At 40.4% G+C, this 19,588-nt stretch overlaps 2 protein-coding genes across 7 annotated transcripts in view; one reads left to right on the plus strand and one right to left on the minus strand.

Moving 5' to 3' along the window:
- Window positions 1-11,700, plus strand: part of LOC140906696 (kinesin-like protein KIF20A) — a 75,340-nt gene extending 63,640 nt beyond the window's left edge. Inside the window, exon 17 of one of the 3 annotated variants that reach the window (XM_073331131.1) lies at window positions 11,282-11,700. In XM_073331131.1, the coding sequence (XP_073187232.1) occupies window positions 11,282-11,534 (253 nt within the window). In that variant the 3' untranslated portion in view covers window positions 11,535-11,700. Of the gene's footprint in view, window positions 1-8,118; window positions 8,430-11,281 lie in introns of those variants that run through there. The other 2 variants (XM_073331132.1, XM_073331128.1) reach the window with 2 other exon arrangements.
- The window catches only part of LYN (LYN proto-oncogene, Src family tyrosine kinase), a 98,011-nt gene that overhangs the window by 13,819 nt on the left and 64,604 nt on the right, over window positions 1-19,588 (minus strand). For 3 of the 4 annotated variants that reach the window (XM_073331136.1, XM_073331134.1, XM_073331135.1), the window contains exons 9-12: window positions 18,763-18,945; window positions 17,405-17,481; window positions 5,440-5,593; window positions 3,839-3,970 (exon numbers count right to left, since the gene is read on the minus strand). In XM_073331136.1, the coding sequence (XP_073187237.1) occupies window positions 3,839-3,970; window positions 5,440-5,593; window positions 17,405-17,481; window positions 18,763-18,945 (546 nt within the window). The remainder of the gene's footprint in view (window positions 1-3,838; window positions 3,971-5,439; window positions 5,594-17,404; window positions 17,482-18,762; window positions 18,946-19,588) is intronic. The other variant, XM_073331137.1, reaches the window with a different exon arrangement.

Here is a 19,588-nt window from a genome sequence, read left to right on the forward strand (position 1 = left end):
TAAATTGGGTGACCCTCAAAATGTTAAGCGTTTGAGTTCAGTTATGATAAGCATATGTATCAGACTACCTCAGCTTTAGGGAGGATACCACAAATCGTCCAACCACACACAACTTCCACCTGATACTTTCTTGAGGAAGTGGCGCCTAATGGTTGATTAACTCACGCTAGTATGTTGAGTGGGTGTCTGCTGGGCCTGCTACCCATTCACATATTCAGGCCCTTATCTAACAAAGCGTTTAAACATGATTAACTTTAAACATGTGAACAGTCCCACTGACTTCAGTACTTCTTGACTTCAATGGGACCACTCGTGCTTAAGTGGTTTGCTGGATCAGAGTCTTCAGGAGCACTGAACATACCTACATTCGCTCTATCTTTTCTGGAGGTGACCTGGTCAGTACATTTTCCCCCTGTTCTAATCTGATGGAGACTCACCCTTCCCCCTCTTTCTCATTAGAGGAGCAACTGGAAAGTCTGGCCCCCCTAATGGAGTTGGGGATGGCAGGCCTGCTCCCACCATTCTAGCCCAGCGGGGCTTGAACTCTCTGTTCTAGCCCTTTGAAGCTTCATGCAGTCTGGGACGCAAAGCTCCGAAACGCTTGTACAGTGGTGCTTTGAGTGTTTTCAGAGTTTAAACAGCCAGAGCTGTAGGACCTAGCAGAAGGCATTGCTGGGAACTCCTATGCTTGAATGGGTATCTGCAGCTGTCAACTACCCTGGAATATATTAAGAAGGAAGATGGAAGGCCTCTAGGATTCTTCTTCCTCAAAACTATACCATCCAGTAAGCAGTAAGTGCAGATGGTGGGTACATAGGAGTGTGGTTAAACTTCCCAACTTTCCCTCAGGAAGATGGGTGATTCTTAAGTGAACTCTTCAGAACCTCAAAAGGTGAAGCTCAGTGTGTATTTACACAATGGCATTCTGCTTCCTGGAGTGCTTGTGGGAGTTGTTAAATGATGCATGAGCCAGGGGAAATAGATGAATAATTATATATTGTGGTGGAGCACCAGTTCAGCTATAGTTAAGGCTGAGAACCTCTTCCTGTTTAAAGGCTGACTTTTCTAAGTGTTCTAAACTCTGCTTGCTTACTTAGATTGGTTTGAAATTTCCTGTGCCTCATGGAGCTACAGGGTAGGGAAATGGTCCAAATGTGGGGTCATTTGAGCAAGGGGCTCCCTCGATACAGCCCTTTGGGGAAAAAAGCATTTCATAAAGTCTACAGATTCAGATTTTTTTGTTGGTTTTTTTTTTTTTTGCACACACCTGGGGCTCAAACCATGGCTCTGGTCATCCCCCCAGCGGCTCTTGCTCACTGAACAATTTATCTCAGCTAGTGCATGGCATCCACTTCCCCTTTGGGGAAGCAATATTGAAAACATTATTAAAGGAACAGTCTAGCTTTCTAGAATGGAACGACAAACACTCACAGGCCAAACAGACTGCAATGTACATGTGCAGAAAAAGACTAGGCAAGAGAGTTTCCAGCCAGCCTGGTCTCACATGACCTTGATGGCTCGAGGAGACCTCCGGTGGACCTAGAACCTGAGCTAAACCCCAGCACTGTAACTTCAGACTGTACCCTTGGCAGAAGTCTGAGGAAGATCTGTAGGCATGTTGCTGCTATCTGCTTCTGCACAGTGACAGTTCTTGGTTTTTTGTTTTTAACTTCCGGGAAATATAATCGGACTACAGCAGATCATTCAGAAGTGGATCATACTATTTTCCAAAAGAAATGACACATACATTTGCTGCACAGTGCAGGGGATGTAGGGAGTGCAGGGAGATGAGAGGAGATTAAGGGGTAGAAGAGTAGAGTGGAATGAGGTAGGGGTGTTTAGGGCTGCAGCAAGGGGAGGGAGTGGGGCTTGCGGGCTCAGGTCAGGGTGGGGATGGACACTAGGATTTGGGACATGACGATAGGTGGCAGTGGGAGGATTAGGAGAAAGGGGGCTGTCAGCCTCACATTTTTCCCTGCTGTGTATGCCGGGATCCGGAGGGGCCCCTAGCGTCTCCCTCTGCCCCCCCCATCTGTGTGCCAGGACCGGAGGGGTCCTGCCACTCTCTCCCTGGCCCCTCCTGGGCTTGCCCTTCTGGGTGGTCTGAGACTTTTTCCCTGCCCTTGTGTGTGCACTGGGATTTGGGGGCCCTGCCTCTCCAGGGCATGGTCTGAACCCCTCTCCCTGCTCCCTGTCTGTGTACCAGAATCTAGAAACCCTGAAAATAACACCAATTTAAACCTTTGAAAACCAGGAAATACAGTCTGTGCTAATGCAACCTTAACTCTGCCCTCTTTGAGATCCTCCCCAATACACCCATACCATTTATACTTGCACTCTGCTTTTGTAGATAGTGCAGAACACTCAGGGGACAAGGCACGTCACCATGTGAGATAGAGCCTAACACCTTCTATTTGCTGAGGTGCGATGTACTGAAGAAGAGCTACCTACGCCTGCCCTTTACTCAAACACAGCCCACGCCACAACCCTTATAAACAACCCTAAATTTTACAGCCCCTTCACCCTTATACACAGGATGCCATCTCATACTATACTTCCATTTACCCACAGACCATGCTCGTACCCCACCTCACTGTCCCCAAGGCGAGAAGACACTTCTGCCCCACTATTGGCATAAGCTACATAGCCCATTGCTGAAATGAGGCATACTGGATCTCTCAAGGCACCTCTTTTCACACTGGGAAGAAGACAGGGAGCAAAGCTTAACTGCCCCCACACAAAAATAGCCGCCGTGTTCGCCCCCTCCCCCGCCGGTCTTCTCATATCACAATCACACATCCCACAAGTTGGTCCAACTAATCCTGCCACCATGCCACACAGCTAGACCAACACCATGAACTGAGCTGCTGTGCATGCAAATAATTCCCAGTGGCTCCTGCCAGCTCCAGAGTGCAGAGTTAAGGTTGTGTTAGCATCACCATTACTTTCACTCTTCCTGGTTTTCAGCTGTTTTGAGTTTTGCTGTGCTTGACGTTCTGGAAAGGCATGAGGTACCACAAGGCAACCTTAATTGTGCGTTAACGAAGGTTTTTGTTAGTCATATCTATCTATCTAACACCTTTATACAAGGTTTTTCTGTTTGCTTAACCCAGGGAAACTACGTAACTAATGCATTTTCCCGTAAAAATATCTTCAAACAAAAACAGATCAACACTAGGTTGCTTAATGAGGTCTGCCTAATGTAAGAAACCTCCAGCGTAGCCTTATGTCCCAGCTACCTTATCATCTAAGTGCCAATATTCCAATGGGAAATCAGCCCTTCTCTAGATTCCGCTTTCCTGTTCTTTTGTAGCGTCTAATGCTGACAAAATATTATGACTGTTTATGTAACAGCAGAATTGCTTAGTAGGTTTCATTTGAAATTCCACCTCTTCAAGAGCAACATTTCATTACTCACAAATAGCACTGATACACAGCCCTAGAACGTGTAACATCACCGGTCTAGTCGATCATTAAACCATGTGAAGTGAGCTTTGGGAAATCAGGCTTAGTGACAGTTACTGGAAGTCAGCATTTACGACAATTTTAACATCATTGGAGTACATAAACCAGTGCAGGGTTTGTATTTTAGATTACACATAACTTGCTGATTTAAAGCTCCCAAAAAGTTGCATGCAGTGTTAGGTACATATAAAATGGCTGAGAGTTTTCAAAATTCTTTGATCTAGCCTGCAGTATGCACCCTTCAGGTCCACAATGCTGCCATTATTGTAAGATATTCACTTCCCCCCCCCCTCAGTTAACTATTTTCTGTGACTCTTCAAAAGAGCATCAAAATATGAATACCATGTAATGATATATAAACAAATGTCCATACCTGGATAAGGGATTTTTCCAAAGGTAACAATTTCATTCAGAAGAATTCCAAAGGACCACACGTCAGACTTAATAGTAAAGGAACCAAAGTTAATTGCTTCTGGTGCTGTCCATTTAATAGGGAATTTTGCACCTAAGAAACAATACATTCTCAATTAACCAAGAACATATGTTGCTTGAAAAATATAACTACTAACATATCTTATAGACTCACCTATTATTTCCATTAAGTATAGGGTATACAGTGAGCATTTAGTACAAAATCCTGTCTTTATCTTAGGGGACTCAGAAGGTACTAGCTCCTCTTCCTGTCCAAGAGTTATTGTACAGATGCAGTGCTTAATTTGTGCCAGGGCTGAGCCCTGGCACCTCTAGGCTTGGCAGTTCATAGCCCCGGCACTTCTGGGCTTGCTGCATCAGTTATGAATGTAAAAAAATTGCTTGAGTCCTAGCACCTCTTTCATTACAAACTAAGCACTGTACAGATGGAGCCACCATGATGTACTCTCACACACCCTGTGTGTCTCCTGGAAGTCTCAGAGAAGTTAATCGAATTTGGGATTTTCAAAGGAACCTAAGGGTCAAAGGAGTCAGGAACTCAGTATCTAACTTCTTTAGTTTCCTTTTCCAATCCCACCCTGAATGGGCACGAGATTGAACTAATCTATTCTCTCACCCCAGAGGTTGTTTCAGACCAACCGGAATGATCGTGTGGGGAAAACTTTTCGCAGACATGAAATGCTATTCCTGCATGAGTGAACGGAAGACTTCATTCTGTGGTGTTGTCAGCCCAACACCTTTCACAACTACTACATTTACTTACAAATTTAGAAGGAAAAAATAAAAATTACACATCACTTTTCAACCCACCAGTGTCTATGCTCTGTTGTCCCCTACATTTATCAGTTCAGAATAAAGATGAGAGTTTTCATGTAATGGTTGTGCCACTCAAATAGTTTGCATCGCTGTCATTACCTCTAACTAACTCCACTCCATATATAGAATCTTGACTTCCCTGGGAGTTTTGCCTTTGTAAGAAATGCAGAATTAGGCAGGTCTACACCTCCAATATAATGTTTAATTGATTTAATCCTCTGTTTCATGTCCAACTATGTTACACAAGCAAGCTGTTGCAGAGCGAATCTAACCATATTTTAAAATCCTCTCACTTCTACTTACCACCTCTATTGTGGAAAGGATGTTCAAGCATGTCTCATTTATGCATTTGAGGATAAAACGAATACTAACATTTTCTCTTAGCAATTAAGAAAAACTCAGTTCACTGTCTAATTCAACAAGATGAAAAGCTTTGCTATATTATGCCGAATAGTTTATTAGTTTGATTTGTAAAATTTATTGTGTTGCTTAAAGCAGGTACAAACTGTACTTTTCATAAACTTTCTAGTTTGAACAATCTAGAACGAGGGGACAGAGTAATTTTTAAGAACAGCGTTGTCATTAGAACACCGTATTTAACAAATTATTCTGGCATTTTTCACTCTGTGCTATGTGCTTCTCATTTTTATGTTAAACAAATGCCTAAATCTGTGGCTCTTAACAGAATGAGTTTTACAGAGCTGAAAAATATACATGAATACTTACCTTCCCGTGCTGTATATTCATTATCTTCAATTACTCTGGCTAGTCCAAAATCAGCAATTTTGCACATCAGTGACTCCGAAACCAGAACGTTAGCTGCTCTCAGATCTCTATGAATATAGTTTTTCCTTTCTATGTATGCCATTCCTTCTGCAATCTGTAAAAAGAGTAGTGCTTTCATTTTTGGTATTTTTGCAGCACACTGTACCATCCTAAGCAATTATGAGCTCTTCTTCTTTACCACATCAGTACCCCTTAGTTAATGATTATAGCATCAACTATGTGCTGAGCATTTTACATATATATGGGGGCAAAGTCCCTGCCCAGGAAAGCTTTTAGCATACGGGCCAATCCTGCAAATCCTCATTCACAATAGACAGCTCAGTGATTCCAAAAGGACTGCTTGTGTGAATAAGTGTTTGCAGGATTGGAGCCTCCACAGCCACATCCAGTTACAGTCCCTGATTGGGCAGAGAATTTAAGCATATGCTAAGTCCCACTGAATTCAGTTAGGCATGTGTTTAGGAGCCTTCCTGAATCAGGGCCTTCATACTAATAAAGAAATATTAAAATTATGTTGTGAGATTTCTTCCCCAAAAATTCCCTATTGAAAAACTGGTGATAAATTAACATGTTCAAATAATAAAATGGAATAGGATTAATAAATAAATAAAAGCTTTGTATGGATTTCCTCTTACAAAGTGTCCCTTTTAAATGGGAGATTAGGCAAGAAAGTAGACTTTGAAGTGTAAACAAAACTGCAAATTATAAGAATATAAGAATGGCCATACTGGGTCAGACCAATGGTCCATCTAGTATCCTGTCTTCCAACAGTGGCCAATGCCAGGTGCTTCAGAGGGAATGAACAGAACAGGTAATCATCAAGTGATCCATCCCATGTCACCCATTCCCAGCTTCTGGCAAACAGAAGCTAGGGATACCATCGCTGCCCACCTTGGCTGATAGCCATTGATGGACCTATCCTCCATGAATTTATCTCGTTCTTTTTTGGACCCTATTATAGTCTTGGCCTTCACAACATCCTCTGGCAAAGAGTTCCACAGGTTGCTAATATATTATCTAATACAAATTTGAACATTTTCAAGAAAATTATCATACAGACCTCAACTAGCTTTGTGCTTATTCCCATTTACTGTATGCATCTGTTCATACACTAGGAATGTTTGGCAAAATCCTGCTCTTATGTACCCTAATTTCATAGGTAAACAAAGAAAAAATAGTAAATTTGTTTCATAACTATCCAAACCAAATTAAAAGTGGTAAATATTTTGGCAATTATCAGAGATGATTTTTCAGAATTTGCCAAGATCATTACTTCATTTTTAAAATGGTGTGTGAAAACATAGGGTGAGATACTCATACTCCACCAAAGTGTGTCCTAGTTGCTGTAGAGGACAATAAAACTTGCACACTTGGAAAGCCGCTGCCAAACAAGGAGCCCGGGTATACAGACTAATCTGCTCTGATACTGCTATTCCAAAATTCCTGTGGATGGTATGTTAGAATGCCCTTCCTATTGTATGGGGAAAACACGGCTGTCTGTCTGTCTGTCTGTTCTGTGGGTATGCTGGGGTAGGAAGAGAACATAGGAAACTTTTTCCAACCCCAATCCACCCATGCATTAGCGGTGTCCTTGTCAGTGCTGGAAAGTTAGCACCAGTCTGCATGTTGTGTGGCTGCCCTTGAACTGCCACAGGTGTACAGGAGCTTGCTCTATTTTGTGCTAGACAGAGCATCTGACTCTAATTTAAAAAAAAAAATTAGACACTTCTGCTAATCACATAAAAAAGTCCCTGACAGGCAAGCCAAGTGCATTGGCAAGCATTTATAACAGCAATTGCACACTCTTTGTTCCTCTTTTTTGGGGGCAGGCAATGGAAAAATAACAGCATTTCCACCCCCCATGAGCATTTTCTTATAAACCAATGTACTGCTGCCGTGCTGCTTCTTTCATACAAGCGTGTGCAGTTTCAGTTGTAAAACAGAAATAAAGGTTCTCATGCTGAACCAAAAAAAAAGGATTTTTACCAATATTTTGCGATGAACAGAATGCATGTGTGAGAATTTTTCATATCCACAAATAACATGAAAGGAGTAGCTGATATAGCTTGCACTACTTGCTGCAAAGGATCTTTTTCGGAGACCTACAGGCTGGCCATAAGTTGGGATAGTGAATTCTGTGCCCCTAGCCCCATACAAAGTTGGATTAATTGGGTTTTGGGAGGAAGCAGAGAGCAAACTATAATTGGTACTGATGTCGGTTTTATCTGGTTTGACAGTAACTCAGCTGACAGGCAGCAAAGTGCACCAATGTCACTGAAGGAATTAACTTTCCTATCATTCCCCTGCACACATTAACAGGAATGGTCAATGTGGCATAGTGAACAGGACAACTCTGTGGGATACAGACTGTGATGGGGACTTTTAATTTTTATATGTACTTCCACAACCCTGCCTGCAATATCCCAGTAAAGCTGTAGGAAGGAACTTAAAAAAGAAAAGAAAAGAAAACACAATAAAATATTGGGGCCAGATCCTTTGACATCAATAGGGCTGATTTACACCAGTTGAGGATCTGGCCCTTTATTTAAAAAAAAAAAGAATCCATTACATTTTGAACAATTTTGAACACAAAATTACTCTTTTTCCATGACATTTCAGGACAATCTTTTGCCTGCACTGAATCACGTGGAAGTTCAAAAACCAGACTCCTTCCTAGCAATTATTTCCCTCTCCATCAACTCCTCCATTACTCTGGACTTCCCCAAGCCTGAGAGCATTGCTTTTGAGAAGTGAGAGAAATACACTTCTGTATTGTAATTTAAATGAATTATTACTAAGAGTTCTGTATTAATATGCCTAGTAAGGAATCTATTTGTAAAAAAAAACATTTCCTGAATCTTTTTTGTTGTCTGTTGTTACAGACATAGTTGCTGACAGGTATTTTGAAATAAATTACCAAATTAATTGAAACTGGCATGATTATATTGTATTATTTTGACAAATAAAATATGCAGAGTTTTGCAGAATTTTAAAATATTGTGTGCAGAATTTTTAATTTTTTGGCGCAGAATTCCCCCAGGAGTAAAGAGAGGGCGAGAAGCAAAGTAACTGAAAAATGGTTTATACTTTTACACAAATAAACAATGCTCAGGTGTGGCATAATCCACTGTCCATCAGAGGTGGTGACACAGAGGTTCAACCACTAAACAGGAGATTCCACAAGCATTGTAAAAACTGTATATTCCAATAATAATAATAATAAACAATAATAATAATAATAATAATAATAAACTGAGTTTCATTGACAAACCATGGGAGTTATATGTAAAAATCAAGTAATGAGCATGAAAAGGGAAAATGAAGTCACTCTCGCCCACTCACGTAAAGATAGTTTACACACAAAAATCAGCAGCCAAACAGCTGTTGTTCAGCTACATGCAAACTCTAGATAGGACTATGAGGTTGGCTTTGGTTTTGATTTTATTGCCTATATGGTAGGTAGGGTTGCCAATTTTGGTTGGACATATTCCTGGAGGTTTCATCACATGACAATCTTTAATTCTGGGACAATCCTGGAGGGTTGGCAACCCTAGTTAGGATATGGAGTACTTCCACACTTTCCACATATACTGGATGACTATGATTATTAAACAAATAGTATTCCCCCCCTTTAAATAATTATTGCCAGGCTTTCAGGACAATATTTTTTTAAAAAATAAAATCCAATCTTCAAACAGTAAAACTATGTACATAGCATCAGAATGTTGAACGATCCAGCATCCTGTGGCAGACATAAACCATTCCATAAACCAGCCTCCCTACTGCAAAGCTACATAGAAAAGTACACAGTAAATCAGGCTCAACATTGCATAGGACTGGGAGCCAGCATTCTTTTCTCAGCTCTGCCACTGATTTGTTTTGTGATCTTAGACTAGCTTCATACTGTAATCTCTGTCTCAGTTCCCTCCTCTGTAAAACTGGGAAGATGCTTGAGTCAGCCACAGGGGTGTTGTGGAAAATTAATTAGTAAGTGTATGTAGAGCAGTTTCAAAATGAAAAGCACTATTACGAGTGCTAAATAAAATGACTGCTGAAAGATAATGGTAGATAAACCAGACAGTACTGAATGTTGCTGGAGCTAGTAGCATGAAAGAGCAGACAAGGCTGAAGAACCTCGGAGCCCTGATTGCGCTGTGTTTCAATTCACACACAGTCCTCTTTCCGTTCTTATGGTTTCCATTCCAGAAAGGTGTATAATCTTTTTCGCAGTAGTGTTTTCTCTAACATGTGATTTCAGCATGGTTTGCAATGCTGTCTGTGGCATGTTAACTTACAGATAATGTGCATTTAATGGCATGTTAAACACATGCTCCTTTTTTGTTTCTAGGCTGTATGTAAAAATATGAATTCCTGGTGTTACCAAACTGTATTTGATTGGGCTCAGTATTGTTGTTTCACTTCAAAATTCCCCCAAGTCAATGGGTCTTCAGGCTGACACTCTTAAGACATGTCAGTTTCATAGCCAAGGGTACACAAGGGAGCAATGTGGCCAGGATCATGCCCAACTGCTTTTGACTGCCCTATGGATGAGGTACCCATTTGCAGCTGCATGAATGAACCTGAGCTGGCTTTTTAGTGTGAGATCAAGCAAGACTCAAACCCCTGACCTACAAGATTGTAGTCAAGCACCTTAATCAGCCACTGCACCTATGTGAACCTCATATTTCAGATGAGCCTTTAAATTCTCCCTCTTAGATTTAATAAATGGCTTTTTAAAAAAAGTTTAAAATTAAGGTTCTTATCCTCTGCTACTGTCAAACTGTATAGATTGCAAGTCAGGAATGTGTGTGTAAAGATGGCTTAACTGTCTGCTGTACATTATCCTGATTCTGCAGAGACAGAGTAACCAAAGAGCTGCTCTGATTTGCCCTGGCTGCTCTGAGAGTCTGAAGACACAGCTGGGGATCAGTATTGAACTGGGGCATCCCAGTCATATTCCCTTATCCCTACTCTGTTGCAGCAGGGAGAAGAGTGACGCTGTAGCTCACGAAAGCTAATGCTCAAATAAATTGGTTAGTCTCTAAGGTGCCACAAGTACTCCTTTTCTTTTTACGAATACAGACTAACAGGGCTGCTACTCTGAAACCTGTCATAAAAGCCATTGTCAGTTGTATACTACCAGAGACACCCTTAAACTGGGGTCATACTCCTGGGCCAGATATACCAAACTTCAGGGTCTGAGTGAACTGACAGGGCAGTGCAAAGCAGCCACACTACACAGGGAGAATCTGGTGTGTCTAGGTTGTAAAAAAAGCCAATAGTGCAGCTGGATTTTGAGGTTTAAACTGTTGGTGGCATAACTCTGGAAGAGTTCTATTTTGGGCTGGGGGGTTGGGAGGAAGAGAATTATTATCTTGTTCTAAGAGCACCCTCCAGTCCTGAAGGGCCTTCAGTGAGGGGGCATGGTACTGATCACACTAAATGGGATTTTTATTAGCCTAGAATTAACCACAACCAGATTCCTTTAAGTAATGTTGTGATCCATGACCAGAAAGGGTTAAGCATCCTGCAGGATAAATGACTAAAATTCAACCCTTAAAAACATATGGGGAGATAATGTTTGTGTTTTTGTGTATTTATATTGGTATATATATTGGTAGAGGTCAACAATGTAATTCAGGCTACCAGTCTGAAAAATGTAATCAAACACTCCATGTCTATGCTGTATTCTGTTAATTCAGAGATCAAAAGAACATTTTAACATTTAAATGAACTGTAAATATAGGATATCGCTGTATTCATCTCTCTTTGAAATGTACAGCAAATCATCTGCCAATGGTGGAAAAACAGGCAATTGCCTTATGTTGATCTGTGTGAATAATTACCAGCTATGCTTAGGAACTGGGTCCACTTCAAAGCCCACGAGTGCCTATTGTTCGACTAAGGACTCCGACCTGTCAAAGAAGGCCTGGAATTGTATAAAAGACCTTTGGGTCCCACTCCTTTTTATCTCAGATCTGCTTGAGATTTCACGCAGCAGAAGCCTAAGCCTAAGCCAAAGCCATAAAGACTGAGATCCCAGTTCTGACTGGACCGCCCTGAATACAAACATTGGACTATAATGTATAGACTATTTCTGAAAGAACTCTTTGCATCTACAAAGCTCTCCATCTCTGTTATGAATCTGAATCTCAAGACTGACTCATGTCTGTATGTATACTGTTCTTTTAACCAACTCTCTCTCCCTTTTCTTTTTAAATAAATTTTAGTTTAGTTAATAAGTATTGGCTGTAAGCGTGTATTTGGGAAAGGTCTGGAATATTCATTACCCTGGGAGGTAATGTATCCGATCCTTTGGGATTGGTAGAACCTTTTCTATATGATTAATAAGATTTTCAGAAATCCCCCTCATACCTGACTTGGGTGTCTAGGTGGAGGTCTGAGGCTCGGTTACTTTAAGGGAATTGTGTTGTTGACTTCTGAGAAACCAGTGTGGTACTATAGAAGCTGTTTTGTGCTGGCTTGGTAAATCTAAGGATTGGAATATATCCACCACTTTTGGGGATTGCCTGCCCCATTCTGTGCAGTTCACCCGAATTGAGTGACCTCAGCTGGCTGCCCTGGGATCTGGTCACAAATGTCTAGCCAATGGAAGAAATAGTGATCAAGTGGACTTAGTTTACGTAAAAAAAATAATTAAGATTTAATCCTGGTGTGACCAAGATGTTAATTGGTTAGCAGCATGGTGAACAATGATGGCAGTCTACAGCTCTTCAGAAACGTACTCCAGGTTTGGTTTTGGTTTTTACAACTTATTAAAGAGGCCTTTTATAATATTTATTTTCATTTTGTATCAATGTTTATGTTAAAGAGGTGAGCAAAAACTTGGGCAGGGAAGGCTGCACTGTATTCTTCTAGCTTTGGTCAGCTGCTTTGTATTCTAAACAGAGCAAAACGCCCACACAAAACTAAGGAAGATGAAACCGAGTAGTTTGTTGGGCAATCATTTACCAGAATGTAATGTTACCCACCAAAAAAAAAGGAACAGGAAAAAAAAAACCTGAGACCTCTAATGCTGGATAAGAGTGATGACAAAATAATTGCTACATGTCTCTTCCGGTTTATTTTATTTTATTCCTACTGAAAAAGGGTTAGAACATTGACCCAAGATTTTGGGGATTTTTGGTTTGTGTCTCTCATGAACAGGAGTTGGTTCAATAAAAGACATCATCTCCTCACCATGTCTCTCTCAAATCCTGGGACCAACACAGCTACAATTACACTGCATAGAACAATGAATTTACAAACTCGGACTGGGTGGTTAAACAGGTCTGAATAAGATTTACAATAACGATGCTTTGAACATTTCAAAATGGAGGACCGAGCACATTCAGTAGGAATTCTGTTAAGAGTTATCTATGCAGTTAAAGATGGATGCTGTATGTGTATGCAGCTAGCTAACTGCAGTAAATGGTTAAAGGAATTTGGAAACTCAGCTCTTGAAGCCAAAGGAGATTATAAAGTACACTGGGTCACTAGCTTTGGAGCAAGAGGTTATGGAGCTTGTAAACACAAGCACATGTGAGCTCTGAAACTAGGGAAATGTCATCACCTGGCAACTTCAGGAGCCCATTAGCTTAGGATCAAGCATAAGATCCACTAATGAAGCAAATAGAGCTTGTTAGCTGTGCTAGTTAACATTGCTATGTAGGAAGCGGTTGTCAGCTGTGAATGGAGACAGGAGAGCATAAACATTCTGCATGCTGATTAGCTTCGGACTGTTATATTAACAAGCTTTGCTAGCATAGCTTGCAAAAGGAGGTGGTGGAATATGTACAGTTTCCAAACTGATGAATGGAGACTAAAGAATGTACGGCACCTTGGAATTGCTCAATAACATTGCTGACAAGCAGAAGAGTTTACAGGAGGTGGTACTTCTTGTAAATTGCATTAGCGACTGAGCACCAGACTAAGGAAATTGTCAGCTGATGTGTTACTAGCTGTGCAAGACAAATAGTAGTATAACAAGAAGCTAGCAAGGGAATCTGTGAAAGACAATTCAGTTCTGATTTTTGCTTCTCCATTATTATTCCAAACATCCTTTCTGGCATACTCTATATCTTTGGTGCCCAGTTCTATACTGCTGAATTCAACAAAAGACTCTGTACCCTTTTTTTCCTCTCCTGCTGGTAACAGCTCACCATACTCGATTACTCTTGTTACAGTGTGTATGGTAACACCCATTGTTTCATGTTCTCTGTGTATATAAATCTCCCCACTGTATTTTCCACTGAATGCATCCGATGCAGTGAGCTGTAGCTCACGAAAGCTTATGCTCAAATAAATCTGTTAGTCTCTAAGGTGCCACAAGTCCTCCTTTTCTTTGTACCCTGTTTTGATGTTGGTGCTTAGTAGCATCAGTTGTAGGTAAAATTGAAAAACAGATGCCTTTATAACAAAACACTCTGGTTTCACACACTCATGACACTCATCCTTAAAGGCCAAAAATCTCTGTGATTGGACTCTAGCAAAAGGTGATTTCCCCACCTCCTCCCTCCATCCTCCTCAAACAACCCCATCACCCCCACAACCTGGAACATGGACAGCACCCTTCCAGAGGGTGAAGGTAAAATTCTCCCATTTTAAAAATTTCTAATAAATTTTCTTTAGGCAAAGCTAAAGCAAAAACGACTAAAGATTTGAACTTTGTATAGACTTAGTTCTCAGTGAAGAGTTGAAAAGTTGCTTGTTGTTTCTTTTTCATTTCATTTTTTTATTTGACAAAGATATGACTGTTTTAAATGTGTGTGCTAAGGATAGGCAGCAGAAAGTTTCCTGAAGTCTACAGGTGACCACTAAAACAAAGGTGCACTGGCATGCGTGTACTATGAAATATGTGTTTAGCTATTATTATTTGGGGGTGGTTCAATGAACTTACATGCTCTGCTAACAAAGCAGCAGAATTATGGCTGTATTATTAGGCTCTAGGTTTAGAGATCAAAATAATTGTACATGTGAACCAAGCCAGAATTTCAGCTCAGGTCTCCTACAGCGAAAGCCCAAAGTTTCCATTTAAAACAACAATCAAATCCAAGGGCAACAACCCAAACCAAGGTCTGCTGGCTAAACTAATCTTTGATGTGATTCCACTGGCTTCAGTACAATTACAGCAGGTGTGAATTTAACTGTTTGCTTGAAAGATGCCAGCTATTAAAGTTAGGCCTATTTTAGATAGATGTTTTGGTTTTGTTTTGTTCCGTTTTAAAAAGAATCTGAAACAACCAAAACACTATAACCTCTGTAGATCTAAATCATTCCTTTCAAAGATTGAAGATTTTTTCCCTGAACAACTGTGAATTAAACTTGCAGGGTTATAAAGCCCTGAAAGTGGGGCTTGTGATGGAAATGCCAACTCAATTTACACCAAATAATGCTAAACTAAGTGTTTGGTTTTAAGGACCATTAAGTGCTGTATCTATTTTTGTGCTGTTGGTCGGTCACAATGACCACATCCTCTCTCTTTCTTATACCCCACTATCTGACAGACCATTTCAGATCACCACGACCATTCTTCTGGATGCTTCCTGTTTACTCTCTTCCTGTTGCACCATAAACCCTTGGTTAATTTGTTATTCTGCAATGTGCGCTGGTTCTCTCAAATAGTTTGTGTACACACACACGCAGCTATTTTAGGGTCTTCACAAAACAGTACCCTCCCAAGAGCTGTGCGTTTGTGACAAATGTCAACATGATGCAACAGCAAAGTGATTGTACAAGCACAGAGAAAACCTCATGTTATTGCTGCTTTTTCTTTTTTTCCTGAGAAGCTGGAATAAGCTGGCACAGAGCCTGCCAGAGTGGTGTGAATTTGACTGTCACACATAGTTCAAGTCTGTGTCAACCAAAGCAAATGTGCTGGTCTTGGCTTAAGCAGTTAAATGGGAATTTCCTTTTATTTATTTATGTTGAGACACAGCTTTCCAATTTCTTTTCACTCAGGATAAGCATGGAGATATGAACCAATGCCGGAAGCATAAGCTAATGCACAAGCCAGGCACATCCTGAAAAATTTATTAAACATGTTTTTCATACCCCTCCATTCTTAGTACAGTCTGTGTTCTTGAAACCTGAGTTTGTACCACTAGATTTACTGACAGGTTTGCTGTGAAGTTACCATTATTTAAAGCTGAATATCTTAGAAGGTGAACAACACAGTTTGAAAATAAAGTATGTCTGTCTTAGGCCCTAAAGAATGATGATTTTTATTAAAGGACTTTAATCAACAAGTTAGCGTTAGAAATAGTCCATCATCCTTTCCATATTCCAGGTACCGATCCCTATTGTACATTTCTTTAGGTCAGGGGTCCTCAAACTGCGGTTCGGGACCCCTCAGGGGGTCGCAAGGTTATTACATGGGGGGAGGTCACGAGCTGTCAAGCCTCCACCCCAAACCCCGCTTTGCCTTCAGCATTTATAATGGTGTTAAATACATAAAAAAGTAAGTTTAATTTATCGGGGGGCGGAGGGGGTGCCCAGAACTGAATGCAATATTCCAAATACACCAGAACTCTAATACACCAGAACCTATCCAGTCCATCATCCAATGCCTTTGCACATGCATTCCAAAACTGCATTGGTTTTTTTGGCAGATGATAAGTTCACGTGGGGTTTGATGTTTGCATTTGTGTCTCTGATAGCCTTACCAATTCACATATTTTTCCTCTCCCATACAGTATATGTATTTTATAGTACATTTTCCCATCTACATTATAGTTTTCCAGTTTTTCATTTTATTATTTTCTGCTCTCTGTACGTCCCTTTCTATCTATAAAGTCTAAGTATAAATATATAACTCATACCTGAATAGTTTTTCCTTGAAATTACCCAAAAGAGACTTCCACGGATAGTTCAGAGAAGCTAGCAAACCTGCAGCCACGTTGGACCAATGGTTGTGGAGTAAGGCAGTCCCAAACACGGGTCTGTTTTAAGCTTGGGGCCTACAACTTAATGGCTTCACTGCATTGGCTTGTACCAGTCTGTGTATCCATGATAAGCCCAAATCATATGTATTTATATACTGGCTACGTTAAACTTTTGATTGTCATTACCAATACTGTATTACATTATTTAATATTTCTACTGCCTTTCCTCATGCACTGTAACAAATCAGTACAGCAAGCTACAAAATAAAGAGTCTGTACCAGCCTAACACTCATAAAAAACAATACCCTACCAGAAGCAAACAACTATTGTGAGTTAGTAGCACATGTTAAAACATTCAAAACATAAAGGTGACTTAAGAGCATAAGCCCTATTGACTTTTCAGTGGGATTTTTGGCTCTTAAGTAATTTTGGTGCTTTTGAAAGTTTTACCCACAATGCACAAGGTATCCCATGTATCGTTTGTACCTGGGGGCTGCCAGTTGGTTTAGTAAATCAGGTGTTGGTATTCTGAACCATCCTTCATACATTTCAGTTATCCAACAAAATTACTCCAAAATCAGTGTGAAAGTGAAAGTGATCTATTACACTTAACAGAATTTCTTTACTAGCGGACTCAGCTCAAGGAAAGGTGAAAAAGAATGCATTAGCCCTACTTTAAAGATTTGCAAATGCAAGTAATATATGGAACTAGTACTACCCCCTTACAGGTATCTGCTAGAACTGAAAACAATCCTCCCCTCTGCAAACAAAATAGACATATCACTGACAATAAAACTGACATACTAACGTTAACGTGTAGCCTTAATCATACACACACTCTGTGAATTATCTATTCTTTTTCTATCTCCCACAAAAATCGCTCTGAACATTATTTCATTACACCAAAAAGTCTTGGAAGTCCACTGTTACAACAACAGATTTTTTCAGCAGTGCCTGATATGAGGTTCAGCCTCCAAGACACTAAGTGCTTCTTAGTTTTCTTTATATTATAACCATTTACCTGAGCTGAGAAGTCAATTAGTTTTGGAAGCAGTAATTTACTTCCTTCATCACTCTTCAGAAAATCCAGCAGACTGCCTGTTTCAATGCAGAAAGAATAAATCAGTACAGTTCACAAGTAAAATAAAGTAATAAGTCTATAGCCAGCCTCACTACCTTCTGCATGCTTGAGCTTTAGCAGTCTATGTTTTGTTTTAACATATTTTTAAGTCTGCCACAATTAGTTATATGGTTCTCTACATGCTATAATAACAATGCTGATCCAATATCTGAGTTGATCAACTATGCAGCTTTCTGAGGTGCAAAACTAAAAAGTCAAGCTTCTCCTGAGTTCAACATTAAGTCTTTTTTTTTTATTTGAGTGATTGATTTTTTCCCATTCTAAGGAATATCAGCAAAGTTGCCCTCAGAGTATCACTCACAATTATCAAGGACAAAATTTTAAAAAGTCACAAAAAGCATGTCTAACTCAAAGGAAGCTGAGCCCTATGGTAGTAAAACACAACTAAAATATCTGTTTACCCAGGACTTGATTCTGCAGCCCTGACTAGCATTGTGTAGTAATTATTCATAAAAGCATGGTACAGTAGTCCTTCCTGTAGGGCCAGTCAACAGGACGTTTCATGAATTTAACTCCGGGATTGCAGCATATGGTTCAAAGCGTTCACCCACTTTGGCAGAAAACATGAGTATTGGATGCATAATGCAAAGTCATCAAGATATTATAAATGATATGTTTATTATTTGTTAAAAGATTTTTAGAGCTCTTCAGAGATTTCTAAAACGATGCATCTTAAAACACAACATAAGCATAAAATGAAAACTCTTGTCCTCTCTTAAGGTAAATAAGAACATAAGAATGGCCATACCGGGTCACACCATAGGTCCATCCAGCCCAGTATCTTGTCTACCGACAGTGGTCAATGCCAGGTGCTCCAGAGGGAGTGAACCTAACAGGTAATGATCTAGTGATCTCTCTCCTGCCATCCATCTCCACCCTCTGACAAACAGAGGCTAGGGACACCATTCCTTACCCATCCTGGCTAATAGCCATTAATGGACTTCACCTCCATGAATTTATCCAGTTCTCTTTTAAACCCTGTTATAGTCCTAGCCTTCACAACCTCCTCAGGCAAGGAGTTCCACAGGTTGACTGTGCGCTGAGTGAAGAACTTCCTTTTATTTGTTTTAAACCTGCTACCCATTAATTTCATTTGGTGGCCCCTAGTTCTTATACCATGGGAACAAGTACTTGACCATTTAATATAAAATTAACACAATTATTTCTCCCCTTTTTTGTTACTAGGGATTGATTTGACATTTAATTAAGATGTGCTCACAGAGTCCAACAACTCTCACCTTTTGCCATGAATTCTGTTATAATATAGATAGGTTCCTCTTTGCTGACTACAGCATACAGCCTCACTAACTTGTCATGCTGAAGTGTTTTCATGAGGTTGGCTTCCTCCATGAATGCTTGCACAGACATAGTTCCAGGCTTCAGAGTCTTCACAGCCACTTTTGTACTATTATTATAGTAACCTAAAAAGGAAGGGATTATTATGGCACAGAACTCATTCAGCACAGCACATTGACTGTGAGGAGAGCTCATAAACCAGGCTGGACTTCATGAATGGTATAAACCTGGTGAGAAGTGTCCAGACACAGCACAATTAAATTACTTGTAGTATAATCATACCATGTTTTGTAACAAGACATATCAATGTATGGAGAGAGGGTCTGTTAATGATCTATTTTTGCAAGTCATTTACCTGAAAAATCAAATTAAAAATAAAATGATCACTCTTTATATTAAGGTTTCATTTATAAATAGTTCATAAAAGGTAAATAAATGATCAATAGATAGTTTAATTGCAGGGATCGGCAACCTTCGGCACGCGGCCCATCAGGGAAAGCTGCTGACGGGCCAGGCCGGTTTGTTTACCTGCAGCGTCCTCAGGTTCGGCTGATCGCGGCTCCCACTGGCTGCGGTTCACCGTTCCCGGCCAATGGGGGCTGCGGGAAGCAGTGCGGGCCGAGGAACGTGCTGGCCGCCGCTTCCTGCAGCCCCCATTGGCCTGACTGCTTGTCAGGTGATCTTTTGCCCGGGATATGGGGGGATTTTGCTTTCCTTAATTACTTTAAAAGTATGTTAACGCCCAAGAATAAAGGGAAAGTCCTAACA

Source organism: Lepidochelys kempii, chromosome 2 (genome assembly GCF_965140265.1).
Source record: "Lepidochelys kempii isolate rLepKem1 chromosome 2, rLepKem1.hap2, whole genome shotgun sequence".
NCBI lineage: Eukaryota > Metazoa > Chordata > Testudines > Cheloniidae > Lepidochelys > Lepidochelys kempii.